General features: G+C 39.6%; 2 protein-coding genes across 2 annotated transcripts; both read right to left on the bottom strand.

Annotated features, from left to right (window-relative positions):
* Nucleotides 1-6,048: 6,048 nt before the first annotated feature.
* On the bottom strand, nt 6,049-21,967 carry smek1 (SMEK homolog 1, suppressor of mek1 (Dictyostelium)). Its single transcript, XM_066676789.1, has 15 exons — nt 21,033-21,967; nt 20,883-20,938; nt 19,715-19,813; nt 18,918-19,535; nt 16,007-16,084; nt 14,875-14,991; nt 14,116-14,232; nt 13,854-13,985; nt 13,352-13,454; nt 12,983-13,141; nt 10,441-10,610; nt 10,032-10,174; nt 9,478-9,668; nt 8,941-9,152; nt 6,049-7,515 (listed from the first exon to the last, which is right to left on the bottom strand). Exons 1-15 carry the CDS (start codon nt 21,172-21,174, stop codon nt 7,396-7,398), a joined length of 2,457 nt encoding a protein of 818 aa, XP_066532886.1. The 5' UTR covers nt 21,175-21,967; the 3' UTR covers nt 6,049-7,395.
* An 839-nt stretch (nt 21,968-22,806) lies between these two features.
* Nucleotides 22,807-26,348, bottom strand: erh (ERH mRNA splicing and mitosis factor). Its single transcript, XM_066677458.1, has 4 exons — nt 26,229-26,348; nt 25,169-25,256; nt 24,696-24,816; nt 22,807-23,857 (listed from the first exon to the last, which is right to left on the bottom strand). The coding sequence occupies exons 1-4, from the start codon at nt 26,229-26,231 to the stop codon at nt 23,755-23,757; spliced, it is 315 nt and encodes a 104-aa protein (XP_066533555.1). The 5' UTR covers nt 26,232-26,348; the 3' UTR covers nt 22,807-23,754.
* Nucleotides 26,349-26,846: the final 498 nt, after the last annotated feature.

A 26,846-nucleotide genomic window follows, 5' to 3' on the forward strand; every position in this document is an offset into this window, starting at 1 on the left:
TAGTAAAAATGACAATTGTCATTTTATGAAAAAATAAACTAATAGTTAATTATTAACTCGCTACATACTTGATTGCTAACTTAGCAATTACTATCTTTAAATCACATGTACTTTTCGATCCAATATAATCTCTAAGAACAGAACATTGTTACAGTTTATAGCAGTTGTGTTTGTTTATAGTAACACTCAAAATCAGTCACAATGGAAATTTTAATTTATAGTGTTAATTGTACCACTTTAGAATAAGACCACGCTTATAAAGGTTTATAAATGGTTTAAAGTCTGTTTATTAATGATGTTGTTAATACATTGTTATTGGTTTATAATCAGTTATAGCCCATAGATAAAAAGGGCAACAGTGACCTGTTTTTTGCCAAAAAGTGAACCCATATCCATCTAAACTGTTAAACCTCAAATGTTGCCTGACGTTGTCTTCTCCATCAGTCGACATTGAGCCAATTGGCTTCATCACACATTTCTTTTTAGATTTAACCATTTAATGAATTTACCCCCAGCAGAGTGTCTTTTTTTTTGACGTGTGAAATGACTACAATCGCATTCTCAGGTCTTAGGTAATTCTTTACCTTAATATCTTAAGTAAGTTCTCTTACACTTTCAGTTTTAGACACAAAAGAGGCCACTGTCACACTTCCTAGCTCTGTGTTACAAATGATTATTAATGACTTTTAAATTGTTTACAACCTAATTAATAACCATGTAATACGCAGGCTTATAAATAATTTATAATAATAAATAAAGCTCTATACATGTAGACAGTTAATAATAGAAATTTTGATTGATTTATTATAAACACACTGCAGTGTGTTGCACATTGACAAGTTTGATTTAATCGGGGGTGGGGGGAAGATCTCAAAAAACAGTCACCGGAGTTCTCAGAAAAATGTTGCATTCTGGGACGGAACTTTCTATCCATTCTCAATGTTCACAAGTTAACTGATTAATTCTGCAGAGATCCATCATGAATCTTCCATGTTAATCCCGATCCTCTTCAGTGCTGCTGATTTAAACTGAATTAGTTTACAGTTCTGATGGATTTATGTAGAGACCTGCTCTGAATGCACAGGCTTCAGCAACTGAAAGGTGTTTGTTCGTCTCCCTTCAACTCCCTTCAACTTTATCTCCAGTGTCTGGTGTTTGTCGGAGTGCGAGACACCGGTGGGATTTCTGTCATAATCAAATCACGGTGCTGGAGTACAATCGGCCTACTGTGTCCAGACCTCAGCTCTATCGCACACTCTCCGAGGGTGTAAAGAGGGGAAGGGAGGCTGAAGATAATCAAACACCCACCGACGGCCAAAGATATTTTGACTTCATTCACATCACTGTACTGACATCTGGAAATGTGTTTATCTCATGTCTACTGTTAAACCCACACATGACCCTCCAACTGGGAGAGATAGAGCCGGAGTGTGTGTACGGTAGTGTCTGAAAGGAAGAGAACAAAGAGAGAGAGAGAGAGAGAGAGAGAGACCTGTAGAGGCTGTAGAGGCATTTGACAAGTTTCTCTTATCTTTCGCCCAGGATGTTTGAGGCCCCCAGGCTTCTGTTATTAGAGAGAGAGAGAGAGAGAGAGAGAGAGAGAGAGAGAGAGAGGGAGAGAGGGAGAGAGAGAGAGAGAGAGTAAATGTGTAAAAAGAGAGAGAGAATGTGTAAGAGAGAAGAGAGTAAAAATGTAAAAAAAAGAGAGAATGTGTGAGAGAGAGTAAAAGTGTAAAAGAGAGAAAGACAGAGAGAGCAAAAATGTAAAAAGAGAGAGAGAGAGCGAAAGTGTAAAAGAGAGTGAGAGAGAGAGAGAGAGAATGTGTAAGAGAGAGTAAAAGTGTAAAAGAGAGAAAGACAGAGAGAGCAAAAATGTACAAAGAGAGAGAGAGAGAAAGAGAGAAAGAGTAAAAGAGAGTGAGAGAAAGGGAGAAAGTGTAAAAGAGAGAGAGTAAAAGTGTAAGAGAGAGAGCAGAAGTGCAAAATAGAGAGAGAGAGAGAAGTGTAAAAGAGAGCAGATAGATATATAAAGGAGAAAGTTCAAAAACTGATAGATACATAGACAGACAGATAGACAGATTATATATATATATATAGAGAGAGAGAGAGAGCGAGAGAGAACAGGAAGAAAGAGAGTGAAACAGCCGTCGCGACTCTAACACCATCACCGAAGCCAGCTGCCCCTTGCTGTTAGATGTATGCAGAGTTAAGTCTGTAAACTTTAACAGTGATGTTTTAACATTAACACCGTGCAGCCGCTGCCAAGAAAAGCCCCAGTTCGCAGCAGCGTGGGTTATATTTAACACATGGACCCGAGGCACAAATCCAGCAGGGCCTGTGTGTGTGTGATACACAGGGCAAAACCATCCCCTCTCCTTCCGTCTTTGTGCGTTTATCGATTGGAGCAGATACATCCACAAATTCATACATGTAACACTACACTGAGTTCAACACGCTCCACTCTTCTGCTCCTGGCAGAACAAGAGGCCTCTTCACGTCCGAGGCTCTACTGTAAAAGTGACGGGAATAAACACAACGTTTCGCTGCCCGAGGCTTTGAGACCACACAGGCTGAGGACACTCTCCTCAGAAACCTCCTTACTGACGAAGCCTATACCTCCATGTAAAGTGGATAGAGAAAAGCAAAGGGTGGGTCGGCCCACATTGGTTCATTATACGGGGTGGGCCATTTACGTGGATACACCTGAAACTACGGATACTGGAAGCCTGTGCTAGCATTTCTCCTCCGGTGCTGCTATCAGTGTGTGAAGAGTGGGAGAAGAGGGTTGCATTGACAATCCAACACAATGGGCAGCACTTTGAACACATTTTATAAGTGCTCAGAAACTTGTAAATAACTCATGAAAGAAAAATGTTACGTTAAAACCAAGCACACCAATGTTTTTCTTGTGAAATTCCCAATACGTTTGATGTGTCACATGACCCTCTTCCCATTGAAAAAACAAAAGTTGGATCCAAAATATCCGACTTCAAAATGGCCGCCATGGTCATCACCCATCATTAAAAGTATCCCCCCTCCCATATACTAATGTGCCACAAACAGGAAGTTGATATCACCAACCATTCCCATTTTATTAAGATGTATCCATATAAATGGCCCATCCTGTGGAAGCCACAGTGATGGAAGATAGTGATACACCGGGCGTCCAACAAGAGTCCAACACTAGTGAAACCTCAACACTTTTGTAGGAGAATGCTAACTGTCAGGTCTGTGATGGAGCTTTTAAGATACGTGGTGCCTACACTACTCTAGGGAAATTCAGTACCTGGAAGCGAGTACAGCGGGTCCTCGACTTATGACGTTGATCCGTTCCTACGTCGCGTCGTAAACCGATTTTCGGTGTAAGTCGGAACATACGTACATATTGTACGTAAATAACATACTGTAAGCACTTATCCTATCCCAACACCTATCCTCCTCAGTCCCGAGCCGCGTAACCGTGTATTCTTTCGCCGCGCCGCGCACACCAAACACTCGTTATGACGTTTACGACACAAAACCACTTAAGTCGAAACAAGGATTTATACAGTAAATGGGAGATGTGTCGTAACCACGAAACAACGTAACTCGGGACTTACGTAACCTGAGGACCTCCTGTACTTTTTTTTAGTACCTGTTCCCTCGTGGTTCCAAGTAGGAACTGAGTAGGAAATTAATTGTGGCGTGTAAACCTTGCAGAGTTCTGATTGGCCAGAGAGAGCCTAGCCATTTACAAAATCCCCAAGCTACAACAGAGTAGCCGACTCACAATAGCTGCTCCTAAAATTATTGAACACGTTCCAACACCCCATTGGTGGCCGACGAAAGAACAGTGCTACAACCTAGGACCTCGTTAGACGCCTGCTCTAAATTGGATTTCCCATTACGGAAAGTACAGAGTGTAGCCTCATCAGCGCCTGACAACTGGCCCCAGAGACGCAGCAAGCTCTAAATCACGTCTCTTTGGTTCGAGGTCTATTGGGTGCTCAGGGAAACTCAAACAAGAACATGAAAGAAATCCCAAACACGGGCATCAATTGCTTACTGTAGTTCCTTAATCTCAACCATATGCTGAAGAGCTAAGCCCTTTCCAGGCACCGGCCACAGCGAGTGTGTGAAGGGGGTAAGAGTCATAGGCATCTCACCTATGCATCAACAAGGATAGAGCTCAAAACTGTTTCTCGAAATAAGGGAATGAGGTACAGCGCAAATGGCAGCTAGCATGAGAATTCCACGGGGTATAGACCTGCGCGGCCGAAATATAAACGGATGTGTCTGCAGCCAGGCGCCCGTGGCTCTCTCCCACCGACCGAAACGGATACGCTCCACTTTTACACAGTGATTAATCACACAGGCGGACACGGCACGCTGGACGTGGCCCCGGTCGGCCGGAGGTGGCGGCCGGCACAGAGGCCACTTTGTGCGGGGAACACAAGCGATTGTTCGGCTCGGGCGACGGAGGCCCGGCGGTGCGCATGAAAGTGCGCATTGTGCTTCTGTTTGGACAACCCCGGCGAACGACGTGGTGGATTTCCTGTGCGGCAGCAGGCTTAGCTGCCACTGAAGTTGTCCACAATCCATCACACAGACTTTTCTAGTCAAGATTGTTGCGCAATTGCGCCATCTGCTGGTAAGGGCATCAAATGCATACAGGCAAAGTTACTGATCCAGGGCAAGCAATATTTGTTGAGTTCTGGTGCTGGTGAGAGTGGATCAGACACAGCAGTGCTGCTCGAGTTTTTAACACTGTGTCCACTCACTCTTCACTGTGTTAGACACTCCCACCTTGTAGATGGAAAGTCAGAGACAGTTGCTCCACAGTGTGTTGGTCGTCCTCTAGTCTTTCATCAGTGGACACAGGACGCTGACGGAAGGATATTTTTTGTTCTGAGTCTAGCAGTGACTGAAGGCTTTAAAACTCCAGCAGCACTGCTGTGTCTGATCCACTTGTACCAGCCCAACACACACTAACGCACCAGAATATCAGTGTAACCGCCCAAATAAAGCTTTCTCCGTGGTGGTCCTGCCCAATAAACAGCAGAAGGAATGGGGCATAAAAAAGTGTTAACTACACAGTATGGTCAGTGGAGCTGAGAGAATGGACAGTGACAGTGGTGGTCATACTTTTCTGATATAACTGTATTTTGCAAGCTAGCCAAATCTGACTTTTATTTTGAAGTAGCATACGAAGGGGAAAAAGCTAATCGCTAATTGAAATTATTCACACAGCAAAAAATACTGGTAGATAATTAAGAAAAAACCTAATACATGAATCCTTGGTTCCTTCCCTGCTTCTAAACACTAAAATCTTACATGCTGTAAGCCAAATTTCACAATAAAAGTCAGAAAATATAAAGATGCTAAAGTGTAGCAAGACTCAAGTTGCTAATGAAAACAGACAGACAGCCACACACAAAGACTACAGAGACTCCCTCTACCCGAGGGGTAGCAGTGACCAGCCATGTCTTTCTCTCTTTACAGAGGCACTCGGACTTGACTGGCATTTAATGGTGACAAGGCCAAAACACAGGCTTGAAGTGGGCGAGTTGTCACATGCAAAATGCTCACTGAATGAAGTAAACAGGCTTTAGCACCTGGCGTTTTGTAGAAGCAGAGCCCAGTCAGGACGACTCCAGGCCTTAAAGGCATTCAGACGTTGTCATAGTTGTAAGGACAAGTAAGGTGTGTGTGCTACGACGACTACAGAGTTTGTCTCAACTGCTTGAATGGCTCAGTTCCCAAGTGCTGACCTTGAGTCTTTGACCTTTAGAGGGAGCTTTGAGATTGTGTTTTTGTCAGATCACTTCAGCAGTGCACTGTTGGAATTCTTACAACACAAATCTGAAATATATACACTTCAGTTTGCAGGTTATATGAAGGTGTAATCACACAAGCCTTTAAAGGTCCAGGCTTTGAAGGAGTAAGTAATAGAACATCAGCGCCATCCAGCGGTGATGGTGGGCAGTGAAGTCGGTCCTGCATTTTCCTACAAACCTAAAAATGTACAGAAATTCTACTTCACCCAAGAATACTAACAAATGTCACTGATTAGTGAAAACTACTGGGGGCTAGGTAACACAGCCTCATTTTTATGTCAACTGACCCCCACTAGTTCAATCTTTATTTGCAAGTTAAAGGTCACGAATCCCTTTCAGTGTCAGCAAATACAAATGGGAAAACTCATTAATAAATGTTTAAAGAACTGCATCAAAATACAAGCAAAATAGACACCATTCACGGAGCCAGCACAACCATGAGATATATTACAGCAAAGATCTTTTTAATGGTCCCAAATATACCCACCAACTAAGAGTACACTCATGTAAAAGAAAAATGAAGATATGACAAATCGGGGAAAAAAAAATTCGATCACATCTATAGTTCCACTCAATCTTTAATCAAGACGGGCTTACAAATTTTCCAAAAAAATCTGCAGTTTCAAAGGGCAAAAAAAAAAAGGTAAAACTAACTCTTCCCCCTAACGAGGTTTTAAAAACCTGTTCAAGTGCGACTGAAAACGTCCTGAACATTTAAAGGCAGGTCTCCATTTGTCATTTAAAAAAAGGGAGAGGAAGAGAACAGAACATGGAAAACAGAAGCGGAAACCACTGGCTTTGAAAGAGGAAGAACTTCCACTGAGCCACGAGGACAACGATGACATCTTCATCAACTATAACAACCCAAACTGCCCCTACGTTTCCTGTCAGGCTCCAGAAAAAACACACAAAAAAAAGAAATAAGGATAGAACAAACGAAGAAATAAGGGGAGGGGGGTGGACAAAGGGGTAGAGGAAGGAGAGAAAGAAATGGAGATGGAGTAAGCAAAGGTGACTGGTGGTTCAGGATTGGCTGGCCCCTTCGGGTCATGTGGTGTCCTTCCCTGAGAGGGGGGGCAGTGTGTCCTGGTCAGAGGCTGGGACGCCATGTGCGGGAACCAGTCTCAGTGAGTGTGCACGTGTGTGTGTGAGGTCTTTTACCCCCCAGTACTTTTAGCTTTGTTTAAATTATTTTTTTTATTAAATCCTTTTAATCATTTGTCCAAAACCACAGGTTTATCTCCTTGTCTTTGCTGTTTCTGCGTTGAGTTTTTCTCTTTGCTTCTGTCACCGATTGGCACTTGACCTCTCCTTGTGGAGACATTCACCCTTTTCATTCCAAGAGCGATTATTCTTCCCTGTCTCTTGCTCTCCCTTTCTCCATCCCTTGCATGGCACCCCTTGGACTCCTGGGGGTGGGGGTAGGGCACGGCATTCGTTCTTTTATCCATTCTTTCTTTTTTTTTTTTTCTCCATTCATATTTTTCAGTTTTGTGTTCAAGGCTTGAGCACTGAAATAAAGTCTGTGGATAAAGGCTCCATTCCGAGCTTTACCATGGCGACTGGACAGGGAGTGTTTTTAAGAGCTCAGCTTCGATTTCTTGGACAGCGGAGGACTCCCCTCTTTACTGTCCGAGTCTTCCTCTTCCTCATCGTCCTCGTCGTCATCTGGATAGTCCACCAATCCCACCAACCCACTCTGAGGCAGAGAAACAAAGTCAGCAAAAGACATTCAAATTTGAGCAAGCATGAGAACATTCTTCAAAGGCCAGATAAGGTCACAACTGTGGGAATGTGCAAACTCAATTTGCAAAAATTTGGGGCACAGCAAAACGGAAAGGAAACCAAAATGCAACAATGTGCAATGATACAAATACATTTTTAAATACTGAATATTTGCCACCAGCAACACCTTACAAAATAATAGTTGGGACAAGAGTACGTTTACCAGTGTGGTATCACCTCCTGTTTTCACAGCACTCTGCATAAACGTGGGAACTGAGAGCAGTTTCTGTAATTTTGAAAGTGAAATGTTCTCCCATTCTTGTTTGCTCAACAGCTTGGGCACTTTTCAAAGGTGACAGGTCTGGACATTTTACTTAAATGTCATGCTGTTCTACTCCATGCAGAGTGTGGATTGTCATTGTCTTACTGATTTAAGCAAGGTCTTCCCAGAAAAAGCCGCTGTCTGGTTGGCAGCTTGTTGTAGGTAACTGTATACATCATTCAGCATTAACGGTACCTTGACGGATGTTCAAGTCACCCATGCCGTGTGCACTATCACCCCCTCACAAAAGATGCTGGCTTTTGAACTCTGTGCTTATGAGAAGCTAGATGGTCCCTCTCCTCTTTCTTCTGGAAGACGCCACAGCCATAATTCCCCAAAATAATTTACATTTTTGATTTCTTTATTCCACAGGACACATTACCACTTGGCCTCAGTGCATCTTAAACAAGCTCAGGCCCAGAGGAAGAGGTGGTGTTTCTCGATCCTCTATATATGCTTTTTTTTGCACTTGTGTATGCAGCAACAATCTGTTTATAGACAAATGGTTTTAAAAAGGTTTCCGAGCACATGCAGTGATTTCCACTATGTTAGAGAGACATATCTGTTTATAATTCCACCTTAGTACCACCTTAAGACCTGAAGAGCACAGCCAGCCACCAATTCTGGTTTTGAGACTCATTCCTTCTTGACCAAAGTCTCCCATTCGGTGATGCCCACTGTACATCATTAAAGGTTTTGATTTAGAAAACATTTTGTACACAGTCCTTGAACCTGGTTACTTTAATAGTACCAAGACTAAAACACTGTTCATGGTATTCTATGGAATCTAATACAAAAGAAATCTCCACAAGAGTTTCCTGATATTCAGCCTCATTGATTATATTTTATTTTAGCAAACTATTAATTCCAAGCATTGAGGAGTTACCTAAAATTACATGCTCTTTATGAAGTTCATTCATGAAAAGCACTCCACAATATACTGCTTAACATATTTTTGTCTCTTTCTCTCTACTCTGGATCCATCCATTTCATTGATGTTTCTGTGGTTGCTTTGATGCATCAACCACAATGCATCTCCATTAAAGGGACAGATCAGCTAGCAGAGCAGTAACTCACTTTAGTGGTGACAGCTGCCGAGGGTGGTGAGCTCCTGGTCCCAGAGCCAGGGGATCCAGGAGATCCTGGTGAGCCAGGGTGCAGGGAAGCTGTAGGGGGTGAGGACAGGCCGGGTTTGGGCGAACTGGAGAAGGATAGCTTAAAACTGGGGCTCTGTCGCCCCGACAAGCTAGACTTCCCTGACAAAACTTCTTTCTCCTCCGACTCTTTCACTGATTAGGAAAGAAAGAGAGAGACAGAGAGAAATTTGTTAATTGCAAGTAAAAGTGTATGTTGACACTTGGATGCGTGTTATGGTTCAATCAGTTTTGAATCAGTTTAATAATCACCAAACACTTCTGGACTCTGGCCCTCCAAAACTGGAGCTTGCCACATCTGGTCTAAAGCATATAGTTAAAAGCCATGTCTAGGCAGGCTTCATGTGCCAATAAACCACAGTTATATAATTAACCCTCATAATCATTGCTGACAAAACTGTTAATATTTATTTAATAATATTATATAGCTGCTTCTGCAGTAATGAAGATGGTCTCATACATTTTTTTCTTTCCATGAACTTGCTGATGGGATCCATCAGGTCCTCGTCATTCTTCATCTTGTCTGAGGGGGGCACCACTGCTTCACCGTCCTCCAGGTCATCTTCATCTGTGTTAAACCACATCTCCTCCTCATCCTCCAACGTCCGCGCATCCCGCCGAAAGCGGTGGTTCCGCAGAATCGACCGCATGCTGAAAGCACAAACAACAAATGTGTTACTGTCTTGTTTGTACATATATTTATACACACATACATATATATATTTCAAATCAATAAACAATCACTTTATATTTGTACAGCAACTGATGTTGTTGCAAAGCAGTTTTACAGAATTCCAGTAATAAGAACAAAAGCCCCATGTGAGCAAGCCAAACGTGACAATGAAAAGAAAAAATATTCCCCTGGGGCTGGAGGAAGACTCACAAGAAGAACCCATCCTCCTGTGATCAAATTACTAATAAACATTACTGTTACCCTATGTTTAGACTTTGGAAACAATTATTTCAGATCACAACTTCTTTAATAGTTTGAAACCTGCAAGATTAGCTACCAACCTATCAAGTTTGGGGTTGTCCTGCCTTTCTCTCTGCTGCTCATAACGGAGTTTGAGGCCCTTAAAAGTCTGCACGTAGTCCACATCTTCTAGGGCCTTCCAGTAGTTCTCTATGATATGAGCAGTCAGGGATTTCACATCCTCCTATGGAAAAAGTTACACAAAAATGGACTGAAGTACTGTTACACAAGTTATATCTGATACCTACAGGAAGATATTACTATTTGCTTAAGTGCCTAAGAAAGTTTCCAGTATCTGAATAACAAAAATAATTTAAAAAATTAATAAAAAATGGAAACCAATCCTTTTAATTAAAATGTATATGTAACTGATGTTAGAATTACAAAGTACATGACAAAATAAGTAAGATCTTTACAAAAGGCAGCTCAGACAAAGCCATTTATACTCACCACACGGACATATTCAAACATCTCTATGATGGCTGAGTTGATGAGGTTGTATCGAGTGCCGTTGTTGAGGAAAGCTTTGACCACTGGCTCAAAAAGGAAGTTCCGCATGATGTAGCGGTTGTAGAACTCGTCCTTCAGTCCTACGATTTTCCTCATGAAACGCAAAGAACCTGTACAACATGACCAAAGGGTTAATGCAGACGAAAAAGAAAACTCAGAGACAGTATACCACAGGAATGCAGTTTAAGCCGAGTGCACACTACGCGATTTTAGCCCTGATTTTCAAGTCGCATGTTTTGTTTTCTGTTTTTCTCTTTTTTTTGTTTGCTTTTTTTTTTTTTTACATTTATGAGATATACAATCGCTCAACAACAAACGAGCGCACCCATGACAACTGCTTATGTAAACGGTTCAGCGATGCAATTTTCACAGTCTGAGCTGTTGCACGCACCCTGATATTTGTCTATATTTTCTTTGAAATGTAAGAACCTTTACGAAAAGCAGTAGCAGCAGAAATGAGCAACAGCCAATGGGAGCATGAGAAAAACTCTCAGGGAGCTAGGTGCTAGCAACCAAAACAACAACAAACATGTCGAAAGGGGTTACTGGAAAAAATAAATCTTCAAATATTTACCGAGGCTGCTGCTCACCACCACTACAGCTGAGTTTGGAGTAGCCTCGGAGTGAATATTCACCGCAGCTTTCTCCTCTGTGCTGGTGATGGTAACTTGTGTTCTGTATGAACCCAGGAAATGAAGAAGAAGCTATAGGGCTATGGAAATTACACGATTTCGTTCTCTTCTTTATTTTGTGCACAAACAAGTGCAAAGTATGTATATATAAAATTTCATTTTGGCACGTGATAGACATTTCTTGGGTTTGTGTCACGGATTTCTCCACGTAAAGGACTGCGTATTATTGTGAGCTCTATCTACGATCACCTGCACAGTTTAAACATCTCCATGTCGAAAGAGAAAAGCACAGGTAATAAATGTGTATTATCAACAGCAGACATGAAACGGTATGACAATTTAATATCATGATTATATTGGACAAATTTAACACAGTTATCAGAATGATCACATTATATTAATAAAATATACTGCAAAGTTCAGAAAGCACTGATACATAAACTGAAGTCAACTCAGCCAGTTTTACATTAAACACAAATACAACTAGCAGCTCTATGCACTCATTTAAATAAAGTTTAAACAAATACAGACCTTCATGAACAACATATTCTGCTATTAGGCTTTGTTTAACAGGTAATTAATAACAATCAAATATGTTTTTGTTTGTTGAGGTCCCTTTTTAAGAGCAATGTTTCTTTCAAATATCTTCTATGGCACAATAGGAAACAATTCATTAAAACATTAAAATATTTAATGTGGAACTTAATGTTAAGGTTGGCATCAAACTGTTACCAGGTTCTGTTTAAGGTAGAAACAACACTCAAATATAATTATAGCACCATTTAAGTTGGAAAAAAGCACTGCACCGTTCAAGGTAGAGTTTGTAATTCTGGACAGAATGTGTTTTTTTTTTTTTCAAGCAATGTTTTGTTAGACATTAAATACCAAGCTAAATTAATAAACCAGCACCTTTCTACTGCCACACATGATTTTACAAGACACTCAGAACTTATTAGCCCATTAGCTTACTCCTCAATTTTCAGGAGCTCTGGTCTGGTGCAATCTCGCCTCCCCATCCTGATTTCACCTCCCCTGGTTTGAGGGTCCATGGGGAGTGAAATCAGTAGGGTGAGGTGAGATTGGGCACTTCACTGTGGCTCTGTCACTGCACCATGTTTCCCCTGATACAAAGTCTAAGGTGCGGCATGCAGCCACTGGAAGACTAACAACTTTGGTTGGCGCTGTACCTTTCTGTTATTTTATGTTGAAACAGTATGACTAGTTGTCAGGAAATTTGCCGTAGTTTACAGTGAAACTGTTAACTGGTTCATGTCGTATCTACAGCACAGTGAGTCTTAAATTTTAAACAATTTTTGCGCCTATTTTTTTATTACATTTTCCTGATTTTGTTTATGAATTGTTTTATTTTTCTATTTTTACATTAATAAACATGTGACAAACACTGATTGCAATATTTCCATGGTCTGTCTCAAATCCCTTTGTGCAGATTGTGAGTCTTGTCTGCAAGGTCTTGTGTATTGTACACTCGACAAACAACAGGTCACAAGAGATACATGTGTAGTGTGAGCAGTACAGAGATTAACAATTTGAAAGTTGCATAGCGTCCACTTGCCAAGCGTAGTTTTTCTAAACCGCTTAAGAGTAGAGCTTGTTAAAGTGTAAAATCACAGGCATATATATATTTTTTTTTTGCAATAGCCTTTTAGAAATTGTGTTCTTAGTTTGACTAAGAAACAGGAGCACAAGTAATTTACCAAGAACTTGTATTAAACAAGAACAATCTACAGATTACTATGAGAAATAGAAACATCTTCATAAGAAATATCTGATAAGTTCTGGCCCTTCTAAACGTTAAATAAGATAAATAGGGCGAGAGTGTTTGTACTCACATAGAGCTAGGAAAGCATGCCGCGAGGCAGTGAGCACCAGCACTCTACGCAGGATGTCTTTGTTGATGATGTAGTTTTTTATGTGATACGTGTGATGTTCCACGCAGAAGGTGAGTAGCTCCACAATCAGCGCCAGCAGCTGGCATGTCTGGAAATCATCTAAGAAAACAAAGCGCAGGACTGAGACATAAACACCCTGCAGTGTGTTTCTATGTACTCAGGAATACCAACGACATACAAAATGTTTAAATATCACAATCAACCCACGCATTTCTTGTTCTGATTTGTCCAATATGGGCCAACTCCATTTGTCAACACTTACTTAGAAATGCACTCATACCTCTTCAACCACTCCGCGATCTCACTTACCTTTGCTGGGCTTCTCTTCAGTGGTGTTGGCCAGTAATGGTGCTGAGAGTACGTGCATGCAATGCTTATAGAAGAAACTTAAAAACTCTGTCTTTTCTGTCTTCTGCAAGAAAGAAAAAAGAACTATTAGCATCTGAAGTTTGACACAGGTGCATATATGTATATTTAAGACATCCATGTATACTTAAAACTCTTACACCTTCTTTTATAATTGCTCCATTTTTAAGAGCTAGTGAAACAGTGGGTGGTTTGGGCACTCATGGGCTGGGCTCCATGAGCAACCACAGTTTTTAAAGACAGCTGATTGAAGATCGGATCATAAACGGCCACAGCAACCTTAGTGTTGAGGTGTAGGATTTAACATGAATTTTGGTGGCTGCAGGTAGGGCCCTATGTGAAGCTCTAATGGATTGGCATAGGATATTTTACAGCTTATCTTGTGTATGATCACAATTAAAAAATTCTAAACCTTTGAATAAATTAAAAAGACATTATGTCTCACATTAGCGGTTGCCAGCATGTTTTCAGGGTCTACCAGGGTCCTCAGTAGCCCCATTAGCTGCACAGCTCCCCCCAGCTCAGGGTCTGTATCACAGATCATGTGTTCGATGATGAGATTAATCAAAAGGATATCCTGCAGAGAAAAACAAAGATAAAAGCGGGTTATGCAAAACGCCCTAGTGGTTTGAGAAGATGGTGATATAGTCAACAATAACTGTGATAACGGTTAAGTAATCGTGTGGGTTGCTGGCTGTCACACTCACGTCATCATTCTGTTGGGACTCTTGCATGACAAATTCACGCACCATGGAAGGGTTGTACTCTACCAGATAGGAGAAAATATCTGTGGCTGCTCCCCTCACCTGCACATCATCCATTCCCTTACAAGCAAAACACCCACACGTGAGTACAGCTCATCCATAAGTGAGTACAGCAAGTACTTAAATTCAATGTGCTGATATTTTTGAGGCATTGGTACAGGGATAACCAACTATAATTAAGGGCAAATTAATTCGTAGATTACCCACAGTTTTTAAAATCCTATCCAAACCTAAACCATGTGTGTATTTATATCCCTCATAATATTTGTCCCTCAAACAAAACCCATCACTAATCCATTGTTTCCATTATTTCATTATTTGCTCTAATGTGTGACCAACTGAAAGGTTTGCTGTTTTATGGCATCAGGAAGTGTGAACAGCCTGCTCTGAAAGGACAGGGGAAAAAAATCTAGCACAAGTGACTACTATCAAGCTACAACAAAATCTTAACTTAAAATGTGGCATGACAAACATGGTATTGTTTTTGTACTCTACAAATTACATTTGAAAATTGTAACCAAAATATTGTACAATACATATATTTTGAAAATGTTGGATGTGTATGCAGCCCACACTTTCAACAGCAAAACCAAGCCATATAATTACAGGCATCTACTATACTGATTGCATAGCAGGCTTTAATGGCACTCAGCCTGTGGTCTGATTGTTCATGGCCAAATGACAGAACATATTCACACTCACCAGGATAACTTCAAGTGCTGGTAGGATTCCCATGTTTGAGAGCGTTTTAAAAAAAGCATCTCTGTTCTGTGGTTGTAAAGTCTGAGAGAACGCACAAAATTCCTTAAGAAAATTTACCTAGAAAACAGACAATGGAAAGATCAAACAGACAATGTAGAAAAAATCAAAGTTTTCTACACCATTATATACTTTTCCAACAAAACATGAAAAAAAAATATTTTCACCAAAATCACTGAAATCAAAGATTTCCACTTGGACCAAAGACTAAATTATTATTATCAGAGTACACAAGCTAAAATATGCAACAGCTATTTCAATGTAGATGTCAGGAGAGAGCAGTCGGTTATTAGACAGTGTATTGCAGCTTTTTGCACCATGGTGCTGTCATTTGTGCACTTCTCCGTTATTTTGAAAAATCTTGCTAAAGATAGCATCAGTGGGCTAGCAAGGGTTTTCCTATCAGCTTCTGTAATTAATATTATAGATAAAATATACGAGATTAAATGATTAAACAACAGGTAATTACTGTATTTGAAAAACTAAACAATTACAAAAATGTTGCATGTTCTAGAGATCTGAGGTAAGCTGTTGTTAAAAGATAACGAATGCTGTGGTTTGTAGTGTGAAATGTTGCACTTTAGCAAGTTTCAGAAGCACACGAGTCTCAAGTAAACTACACCCTAAACTCAACATGGTTATCAGGCTCTGCCTGTCACAGGGAATTTAATCTCGCTCTGGCTTCTGTGTAGTGGTTTTATCAGTCCGATGCAAAACAAACGACTGTTCATCAGGCAAATTACTAGAAAACAAATCAATGCATCACATGAGTAACATTTTCAGGACAAGATACATTAGATATAGATTTGCTGAGCATAATGCAAGGTAAAGTGTGACTACATAATTCTTTAAGAAAATAGTCCCAGACTTCACATCTTTTTAAACCTTTATATGCGACATAAGTTAAATGCTGTGCTCTTTAATAACCTTCTGTAATTAGGAGGCTATTTCTCATCATTATTGTTGAATAAATATTTCAAATGCAACATCATACTTCTTTTCTATTTTATATCAGTATACATACTACCCTGAACCATACACTAATCACTCTCACTTAGTGACCCATTCAGCATACCAATTCGTGCCGTTTGTCATCATCTGTGGCTTCGTCGGTCAGCTGTGCAAAGAGCTCGGTTAAGAACTTCTCATCATCCTGAAAGAAAGAGAGAAATAAGATTCATAAAGTTACTCCAATTTTCAATCTGGGGAGTTCAAACTGAGAAATTGTTTATTTTACTGTCAATTCTTGTAGAAAATCTGTTGAGCAGCCCTGTCATTAAAACTTGCAAATGGCATATCAAAGCATCAGGAACATGATGCTAAAACAGAAGTCTACAGCAGCCATTGTTCTGGGAAAATATTCATCTGTGTTAGACGTTCAACACACTGCTACATTAAAAATGCTTCAAACACACAACTATATTGATACAAATGTACACACAATTTTGAAAGCCACTCCAGCATTTTTCTCAATAATATTTTCTTTTTTTTGTTCATTCATATTTTAACTCAATTTTAAATCATATGATCTTTGGTCATTTTTCTGCATTCTCACATCTTTGAGAAAATCACAATCGTAAAAACACTTTCAATTCTCCAGAACAATGGTTTTATATTTTTCTTCCAAAATTCCCAATCTTAAGAAAGGCTTAGCTTTTATCTGAAGAGCTGACATCACTAAGATATACTATTTTTGTTACAATAAATAAACACACATTCATTCCAGAAAACTGATCAGAGACTCTTTGCGTATTTTGCAAAATAACCTTCACTGAAATAAACAAAGACTGAATTGTTCTGGCCAGTAGCAAGCTTTACTCTTCATACCAAATACAGGAGATAGATGGAAAGCACCCAGTGTTTCCATGGAAACCAAACCCCTCCCAACAGAAACTTTAGACGTTACATCGCTATAGGAACTCAAAAAAGTACCACCCTTTCCACATAGACTTATAAACTGTATATACTAATATCTTATACTCGTCCAGCTTCATCTGGACAAACGTTCTATTCTTTTCTAGGTACGTTTTCATTCCATTTTCTATAATTTCATTTATTTTCATTTAATATCACAGTCATTACATCATTAAAAGTAAAAATCAAATTGGTTCCAATTCTGTCTTGAATGGAATTTACTTATGAAAAAAAAAATTGAATCAGGCTAGTTCCATCTTTCTTAAACTGTGGTTGACAGATGACAGATGAGATCTGGACTGTCTTCTGGCAGCGTCAATGAGTTTCATGAAGAAAAATGTTAACACTCTTTGCCCTGGAAAATGACATCACACAACTTATGTCAAATCGACTTAATGTAAAAAGTGCACAAAACATTATGTACACCTTTGCACTGACTGCCGAGGTAATGACTACCATCTCCCCCGGTCCTTTTTCTGACATATAAATTCATTCATTCATTCATTATCTGTAAACGCTTATTCAGTTCAGAGTCGCGGTAGGTCCAGAGCCTACACAGGGCTCCAGTCCTTCACAGGGAAACACACATATTCACTCACACCTAAGGACACTTGAGTTGACACACAAATGAGCGGGAAAATTGTTTCTTTCAAACAGCACCAGTCAAAAGTTTCAGCAACATGTCCTTGACCAATCATCACTGAGCATCACCTGTTATCCAATCATGCAAACTCTAGGATTGCACCTCTTCAGTCCAGTATACTTTTATTTTCCTCTGTTTAGGTGTTAATTTTGTGTTTTATTTGGCTTTTATTAATTCCCATTATAAATTAAGGCAACCAAAGCTGACAGAACCTTAACACCCATGCTAAATGCATGTCATTTCATATATTACCTGTAATGAAAAGAAAGCACTCAAACATGTTTATATCTTTATACAGAGACAAACTATTTTGCGAGGATCATATAGGATGAGTTCCAGCTGAGTTTAAAATCGCTTCTGATTGAGTAAAGCCACAAACTATAAACCGTTAACAAGGAAATTTCCAGAGCAAGCACGTGGTCTATTAACAGATTGTGTTTAAGAGTTCTCTTGTGCACGTAATATGTTCTGAGATAACTGATTCATTCAATGAACTAAGGCATGTAAGATTATGTCTCAGAACAGCCTCAACTTAAATCAAACAAAGACTGTGACTTTTGCCATTGAGAGCAATGACGACTGTGGCTTTTCCGAGCTCAAAACATTAAACTTGATGATTTCTTTCAATTATTGAAGAGTAATTATATTAATAAATATCTGCATGTTGAGTTCCTTAAATTAAACCCTAGCAGTCCAAATTAGATTCATGAAAAATCTATCAAACTGTTTTAATGTTATTTCTAGAGATTCACATATATGGAAATTCTGGGTGGACTCATATATCCATTTTTCCTGTAAATGTCTGCTGATGTCAAAAATAATGCTGATATATAAACATTAATACAATTCTAAAGTACATTCACTAGGATAATCACTAGAGAAAAATATCACTAAAATATGGTAAAAAGAATTTAACACACATTTCATGGACCTCCTAAACATTCAAACACACTGGTAAGACTCATGTGATTCCTATACCTTTCGGCAGCACAGTTTATACAATTGCTGCATTGAAGATGATGTGATTGTATACAGCTGCTGAGTAAAACATGTAGCCACAGCTCATTAGATGTGTGAACTTCAGAGATGAATTTACATGTATCCGGTGCCGCTTTGCTGCTGACTCAATTCTCTACCTAAAATGTGGGTAACAACCCATATAATGTATTACACTGTTATAACCTTAAAACCACTCATGCATGTGTGGGGAAAAATGCTTTGTTTATTCGTACAAATAGTCTTATGTGATCACTGGTAATGTAGACACTAGTGCACGCCTGAGTGAATGACAAATGCATCTAACAAAAGAGGAATTCTTTTTAAATGTGATCCTGAAAAAAAATTAAATGTTTCTGTGTGTGTGTGTGTGTGTGTGTGAGAGAGAGAGAGAGAGAGAGAGAATATATGCAAACATTTTTGTGGTACCCACCTGCAGCATGCCAACTATCTCCACCTTGTTAAAAAAGATGAAGGAGTGCAAGGTAGAAAGCATGTTCTCTTCAAACACGGAGGGCGTAGGCAGCACCATGTCCTGGATGTATTGGACCCGGTACGTCTGGTGAATCTTCTGACGAAGTTCAGGGTCCGTGATAGGGATGACCTCCTTGAACCTGGCCGTTGTGGTCAAAAACTCCCGGTGTCGCCGCGGCTGAGGCAAAGCTGGATCAAACTCCAGACAGCCAATCACATCCATGATGCACTCCTCAGAGAACATGACCTCGAAGAGTGCTGTGCGGTTGAGCAGGAAGATGCCCTTGATGATGTCGTAGAGGTGGTGCAGGCCCTCACGATTTTCCAAATCCTCACACACCCGGAAAAGCTCCAACAGCTTGCGAATGTAGCCCTCATTCTCTAGTGCTAGGGCCAGTTTTTCACGCCGCAGTGGTGAGGGTAGCGATGAAGCTACCAGTTCTGCCACCTCTTCCAGACGGGAGAGTTCACAGGGAGGCAGCTCCAGTCCAGGGGAGGACATGTCCTCAAACCGTTCCTCCTCTGACTCATCGATGAGCTCCTGGGTGATGTCTACTGAGGGGTCCTTACCTTGAACCTACAGAAAACATACAAGCAGCATAGGGTCACTTGGACAGAACAATTATGACAACAGTAGCTAAAAGACTTCACAAAAACAAATGTATTCATCAGTTTTAAAAATCACTAATATCAGTATAAGCTAGGCTGTATGTATTAAAAATAAACAGTTACATTTGATGTCCAAGCTCAATTCACCTGACATATTTTCTCCCAGATTTCATCACATCCAGCCTTCTCCTGAAAACTGAGGGCCAGATCATAATTCTCTGCTTCAGACCAGACAATCAAAGTGTCCTAGAAAATAAAATAAAATATATAAAAAAAAAACACATTCAGTTCAAATGTTAATGAAAAGCGTCAAGAGCCAAAGTAATAATTCATAGTCCTGGCTTTCACCAACTGTGTTTCCGTTCTGTGATGCCAGCTCAGAGATAGAATTACTGATCAGCCACATCCACTTGCCTACAGAGTAGTGGTCTGCATATTTAACATACCCAAATATAAACAAACACAAACTAGCCTGGATATAACCCCTCATTAGGTCCTTGATTCAGTGTGATCATAAAAAGCCAGAAGGTTAAATAAGGCTTGAAAGACTCCTTTTTTTTTAATCTGACACCAAAATATGTGAGTGTAATTTTTATGAGCTTCGGTTTATTTATAGCCAACAAGTTTTTAAAAGGTTCAAATACCTTGAAAAGGTTGTGCTCAATATTGAGCATCTCAACACACAATATAACCAAAACTAACTGGCCATCTGGCAGTCTATGGTCAGTGCTTGAAGTGAGAAACCGTGGACGTCAAGCACTGATTTTATAGAAACTGAATGAATCAATAATTGCAGTTTTGATCACTGTCAAATACGGGTTTAAAAACTAAGATATTTGCGATAAATCATTTAAACCTTGGTTCTATTTACAATGATCCAGGGTTCTACTATATTATCCACAAATAGCTATAGCTGCAGGAGCACACACAATATTGCCTCAGTCTTCAAACAACTGTCCATGTCTAATTCAACTTGCCTGTAATTAAAGACTGAACAATCTGGCAAAACAATGAAACTGCGACTGCTCTAACCAGTATTTATTTTCAGTGCATATACATTCCCTAAACCCCCGGATATTCTTTGGCCAGGATGGCGAGCAGCAAGTCCCTTTAACACAATCAGACTAGACAGATCTCACACACACTATAGTGACAGGTTAAAGGTCCTCACTTTTAGATTTAAATTGAATCATTTAAATTGAAACTTTCAACTTTGCTATAAGAGACAGCCCCCATCTGCCATGGAGGAGCACTGTGAAAACAAGGACTCTTGTGCAGTATATGAGAAAAAGCGCAAATCCAGAGTTCAGCTCACCTGCTGCTTTTGATAGGCTGTGTTAGGATTGATTTTGGACTCCAGCAGTAGAGACCCTGGAGGTAAAACAGAAACGCGATGTTATGATTTCTCCACACTTCAGAAGCCACACAACCTCAACTCAACATCCCTCTCTGATGTGACACTCACCATCGCTTTCGGCGCGCACCAATAGAGACATGCCTTTGAGTCTCTCCACGTATCCGGAGGACACATGTCCCGTTCCTCGGTCATCCCACTGCCGGTCCTCGTTCAGAGTGTAGACCTTCACTCGCCGCCGAGTGTCAGTCATGCTGGCGGGTGACACTTTTTGGGGGGAAGGAGGTAATGGGGGGGTATGCCCTCGATAAATCCTACTATGAAATGTCTCGCAGCGTTTTGCGAGGTTCCCTCACGATGTGAACTTGCCGCTCGTTAGTCTTCTTCGCTCGAATGTGACATTTACGGCGGTGGCTCCGTCCAGTCTAGCGTTAGCCAGCGAAGCCAAGTGTCACCACCGTCCCCAGCATATTTGCTTTCGGTCTCTCCGAGGCGCAGACACAAGCCGTGGCTGTCCGCACGACTGCGAATAATACGTGAAAAGCGCGCAGTTTCAACAAAAACGATTTTTAGAGCGCCCTGCTATTAGCTGTTTAGCTAGCGGGCTATCTGCTCGCTTCAGACATTCTGACTAACTTAACGGTAAAACTTAAACTCTAATCCAGAACAGGAGAGGGAGGACACACTACAGACCTCTTTACTGCCCCATTATAAACACGTCTTGTTTATGAACTTGTGAGCAGAGCCACACGACCGTGTTGTGTTCATTATAAGCGAGCTAACGTTTATATTTTGTCCAAGTGTTCCGCCATGTTCTGGCTGAGGGCCGTATAAGCAGCAGCCGCTCGTATCCTCAAACCGCGGCGGACACTTGGAGATGGACGCGGAATCGTAACAGGTGAGCTCAAACTTTCCCGACCAAAAATTCCCCGCGCTGCCCGTCGAGCAGCATCGAACCGCGTCGTCTTGGCGAGAGTAATTATTTAGCCCCACTGTAAGTGTTCGGCCATCTTGGGTCCCCTCAGAAAGCCAGCACGGGGTTTCCTACGCAGCCAGCGCAGGGCCGCCCGTCGCCGTTTAAAGCTACAGAGCATTAACGGTTCAGAGAAACACGAAGATGGACACAGACGAGTTAAAACGATACACCAGTCTTAAACACAAATTAATCACTTCTTCTGTCTGTTCTAAACATACCCACATTCATATTAAAATAGTAGGTCTCGACACCTTTAGATTATGTTAGTTGAAACATGAGTAAATATAAGCCTTCTGTTGATGTAGCCGATGCAGATGGCGGGGGAACATTACCACAGCTGCTTTGGGGTGGATATTATAATACAGAAGGCAGCTAATAATACCACTAAGCCGTATATTTGCTCCCGGTCTCGTTACAAATGAGGCTTTTCTTTTTGTTTTTTTATTTTAAGCTATTATTTCTGGTAGTGCATAAGTACATTAGCTACTGTTTTCAAATCACTACAAATGATAATAGGCAAGTCAAACAGTACTGATTCACTAAATATTTGACCTTAGTGTGACTCTGTACTAAGTTAGGATTTACTTCACAGGTATTACAAATTGTTCTATGTATTACAGTGCAATTTATGCTGGATATTGTATTGAAAGAACATTCTTGAATAAAACAATCCCCCATTTTAAACAAATAAAAAAAAAGTTGGAAATTGTTGCACTAAAATCTCAAACACACAGGACTCATTTCAGTCATTTTCTGAATGTAGTTTGGAATATAAATGTATATTCACTCACTTCATCCATGTTCACATCCACTCCCAGCTTTCTGTATGTCTGCTGCAATTTATAAAAATTAAACTGATCATTAAACTGACCACAGAGTTGATTTTATTTAACTAGTTTATTGTAGTAAAAAAAAAAAAAAAAAAAAACAGGCCTTAATACCGACCAATGTGAGAGTTTTCCCAACCAATTACCAAACAAAAGGAATATGAATAAAAGAGCACAACAAACGTAAAAGGTTCAAATACAATAAGTTTTGTTGAACACAAATGCATACATTTCAATAATTTTTAATTATTTTGATATAAAGTTGTAAAAAAGGCAAGTGTACAGAACCTTACACTTGGGGCTGTTCTAACGGTCACATATGTAGCCAAGTAAGGAGGACCAACACAATGAAATGCTTTGCCATCTATCAGTTCTTAGTGGCTCAAATAGTTGTTTTCAGTGGCAACCACAACCTAGACAAATTTGTGTGTGCTAAATGCAGCAATTTCCTGAGCGTCCACACTTGGTGAAAAGGACAAAATAAAAACACTCAAAAGCAAGAGTAAAATTAAGCTATGTACTGATAGCTTTAGGACAGGTAAGTAGAATACAGAATTCAGTGTAAACTACTGAAGAATCACAGAAAAAGCAGGTGTACAACATCTCTAGAAAATGCATGACAGTTAAAAAAGGGTGGAGGGATAATGATACAAATATATTAAAATAAATCCTTTTAATTTTATCCTCATGTCCAGTAAATAAACTCAAATTAAATGCCACCAAAAATGAAGGACACAAAGGACATCATAAAGGTACCTTGATGTAAAATTTTTCTTGGCTGACTGAGTACACAAATATTATCAAAAAATGAACACTGAGGACCCAGTTTCCCAAAAGCATTGTGACAAAGATCTATGCAGGATGGCACAGCCAGTTTCAACGTATAGTAACAGATAAAAAGATTTCAGCCCTACAATACTTTTGGGAAACCCACCCAAGTTTATATAACATTGCTTATGATGAAGCATAGTCCTCATCAAGTTAAACGGCAGACGAATTGTGCAGCCTACTTGAAATGTCCATTCATCCTCTATTTCCCTGCCTGCTGGGCCTGGCGTCTTAGAAGAACATAGATTTTTTCTTTGATCCAGTCTTTGTTGTAGGGCTGATATGTCTGTGTGTCCGCACGGTAGCTGTTTAAAACACAAGAACGAGTGTCACATCTTCACAAAATTAATGTTCTACAGGCACTTTCATGAATAGCAATGATTAGCATGGCACAGTAAAATCAAACCCAAGTGTATTTAACTTTAACAATTGTCCATCTACACATTTTGGTGTGTGACATGACATATGGTAATCAATTAAACTAGTCAGAACAGCAACTTCAAAAACCCTGCTTGAATCAATAACTTAGCAGTAAATAGATGCCATTAGGTTCTGTCTGATGTGGACTGGTTAATTGTACAGAAATTCACAGGCTTTTATTTCTTTACAAACATTAGTGATAGTAACCAGCATCAGGATGTGTACAGTTTATTTAACATTCAAAATTACCACTGAACATTTACGTGTGATCTGACCTTGGTTTGAAATACTTAAAAATGAAAAACAGTGATGAATATGAAAGAATCTGTTTTCTTTGAGTACTATTATGCCATACAATACAATTTAGGCCAGTAATGTACTTCTGCAGTTATGGAATTTTGGAAATATTTCAGCTGTTTGAAAGATTAATTATAAGGCCATATTCATGACTATTTTAAGTGATAACTCTCTGCGTGGTGACTTTACTGGCTCTAAATACTCAGGTATCTGAGTTTCTCTACAGTTCTACATTTACCATCAAATCATGTTCAGTAATTGTTTGAAATTGTTTACAAAATTATCATGAAATTAGGCAGAAAATCAGTGGAAATCCTGTTTAATCAGAGTCCAGGATAGTGGCCAAACATGCAACACCCTATGCATCCTCACCACAATTGTTAAAATATGAAAAGTTACTAACATTAACCCTTTGTTTATACTTACACCAGACAGCTGAGGTCAGCCAGGTCATCAACGAAATCAAACAGTTGGCTGATATCATAGGTGATGGAAGGACTGTTGGGATTCATTCTTTTCAGATGCTCCTCATACATTTTACACACCCCTAGGAAGAAGAGATGACAAATGGTTAAGTACACCTCACCCTCTTTCCATTTAGTAATGCACTAGCTATATTTAAGGAGCAATAGGTGTTTTTACGTCTATGTAGCAAACAGCATTAATAAAAGCTATTCTTATATTTACAAATTCCTTTTTATAATGTGTAACTCACAAGATGAAGTATTTAATTGCTTTGACGTCTAAGAATCACTTCAAAGCAATGCAATCTGATTAATGTTTATGCTCCACACAACATGGGACAGCCATGTTTAAAATAATTTTGTACTGAGATACCCAAGCCACTATGCATAAGTATAATGTGAAGAGTAATCATTGAAGGGAATAGAGAAACTTACCCTCCATGCATTCATTGACAGACTCATAGTCAGCATAAGTTCGTCCCTCTGGCCTCTTTGTGGGCTGGACTAGCAGAATTGTGTGAGACTTGAAAGAGAGGTGAAAAGATTAGAACCAGCTTTATCATTAGCTGCACTCAGAATTATTTTTTATAGATGCAGGCGATGTGGGTTGAACAAATCCATACACATGTAAATACTGACAATGACTCGAGTAAAAGTACCAATTCCAAAAATCAACTTAAGCAGTAGTACAAATTCGGTACATGCAGATACACGGGTATGTGATTAATCATGGCCTCTACCCCCACTTAAAGATCAATGATTTGCCTTGCAAATTGACCGGATTGGTTCCCTAGGTGTATGATGTCAGAGACTCCGAATTTACCCTTTAAAACTCTTTGGAGAACAATGGCTTCAAAACGGAAGTGCTCAGCCATTGTTTTGACCAATTATTTCGCGTATGATTCTATTTCTATATTTAAAAAAAGAAGAAGAAAACAAACATGATAAAGTTAAACCCTTGATTTACACTGAAGGGAGTGGGGGTTAAGCTGTGGTTTCTAACCGACCTCGGGAGGCGCAGAAATGAAATATTGATACAAGGTAATCCAGAGTTTATTTAGAGTTTATGCAAAATATACACACACACACAATACTGGATTCGTTTCATGTATAGCGGGACTTTCAAAATATTAACCCTTGATAGGGTAGTTTTGAGGCTCTAGGTACTGTTTCCCAGCGAGCTAAGCATAGACTAGCATGCTTAAGGTAGATTTATCGGTTAATTTTTGTGTTGTACCTCAATGTAAGTCTTTGATACGTCAATAATAATAGAAAATGGACACTAAATGCATCCACGGCACCGCTATCTAAACGTTAATGTTAAACTAAACATTTTTCCTTGGACTAAAATTAGCTCCTCGAATCGACTGACGTTAATAGACGACGGTAACAGGCAAAGGGAGCTAAATCACGCGCTAACAGGTGTTCACTGCAGCTCTTTAAACACAGGGAATGTACACTGCTTTAAATATAAATCAAAATTTAAAAAACCTACCATTTCGAGTGTGTTTTTATAAGCGTAGAGGACCGCTGAGAGTCTGCAACCGTTTCTCCAACAGCAGCAAATGCATGAATGGCTTTCTACAACAAAAGTCCCTTTCTTTCAGAGAGAATATCCACGCTTTTCAAAATAAAAGTCCCAACAGTTACCAAAAATAAATAAATAAATAAAAATAAAAATAATGATTGCAAATTATTGGTATAACGTGCCGTTATGGATTTTCCGAGCTCCAAGTCTGTGGTTTCATTTAAAATGCAAGTAAAGATTTATGTTTTATGCAGGCATTTGCATAATCTGTATGTCTAACTGTACTGGTTTTTTTTTTGTATATTTCTATTATCTATCTGCGTTCATATATTTTATGTTGTGAAATGTTTATGTAAAGCAGCTTGTGAGTTTGTATTGTAGAATATAAGAATAAACCATCACTCAAATTCTATGAAAAATATTGCAAAATAATGAACTTTACAAATGTGTCATTTTGCTAAAAAAAAATAACCAGTTTTGCTCTGCAATAAAAGATCTAGTCATCAGTTAAACCCCTGAAATCTCTGTTCATTATGACATAATTAGAATTTGCTTACAAGAAAGAAAAAAACCCCACGATGCCTC

The sequence above is a fragment of the Hoplias malabaricus genome, chromosome 7 (assembly GCF_029633855.1).
Source record: "Hoplias malabaricus isolate fHopMal1 chromosome 7, fHopMal1.hap1, whole genome shotgun sequence".
Classification (NCBI taxonomy): Eukaryota; Metazoa; Chordata; class Actinopteri; order Characiformes; family Erythrinidae; genus Hoplias; species Hoplias malabaricus.

What these genes read in the sequence shown, in the direction of transcription:
- smek1 (XM_066676789.1), bottom strand. Translation starts at nt 21,174, where the DNA reads ATGACTGACACTCGGCGGCGAGTGAAGGTCTACACTCTGAACGAGGAC. An exon ending in TGAAGAGAAGCCCAGCAAAG is followed by an intron (nt 13,142 to 13,351) that starts GTAAGTGAGATC and finishes TTGTTTTCTTAG; the next exon opens with ATGATTTCCAGACATGCCAG. An exon ending in GTTCATGGAAAGAAAAAAAT is followed by an intron (nt 9,153 to 9,477) that starts GTATGAGACCAT and finishes TTTCCTAATCAG; the next exon opens with TGAAAGAGTCGGAGGAGAAA.
- erh (XM_066677458.1), bottom strand. An exon ending in TGTCAATGAATGCATGGAGG is followed by an intron (nt 24,817 to 25,168) that starts GTAAGTTTCTCT and finishes TCTTCTTCCTAG; the next exon opens with GGGTGTGTAAAATGTATGAG. An exon ending in GCTGACCTCAGCTGTCTGGT is followed by an intron (nt 23,858 to 24,695) that starts GTAAGTATAAAC and finishes TGTTTTAAACAG; the next exon opens with CTACCGTGCGGACACACAGA.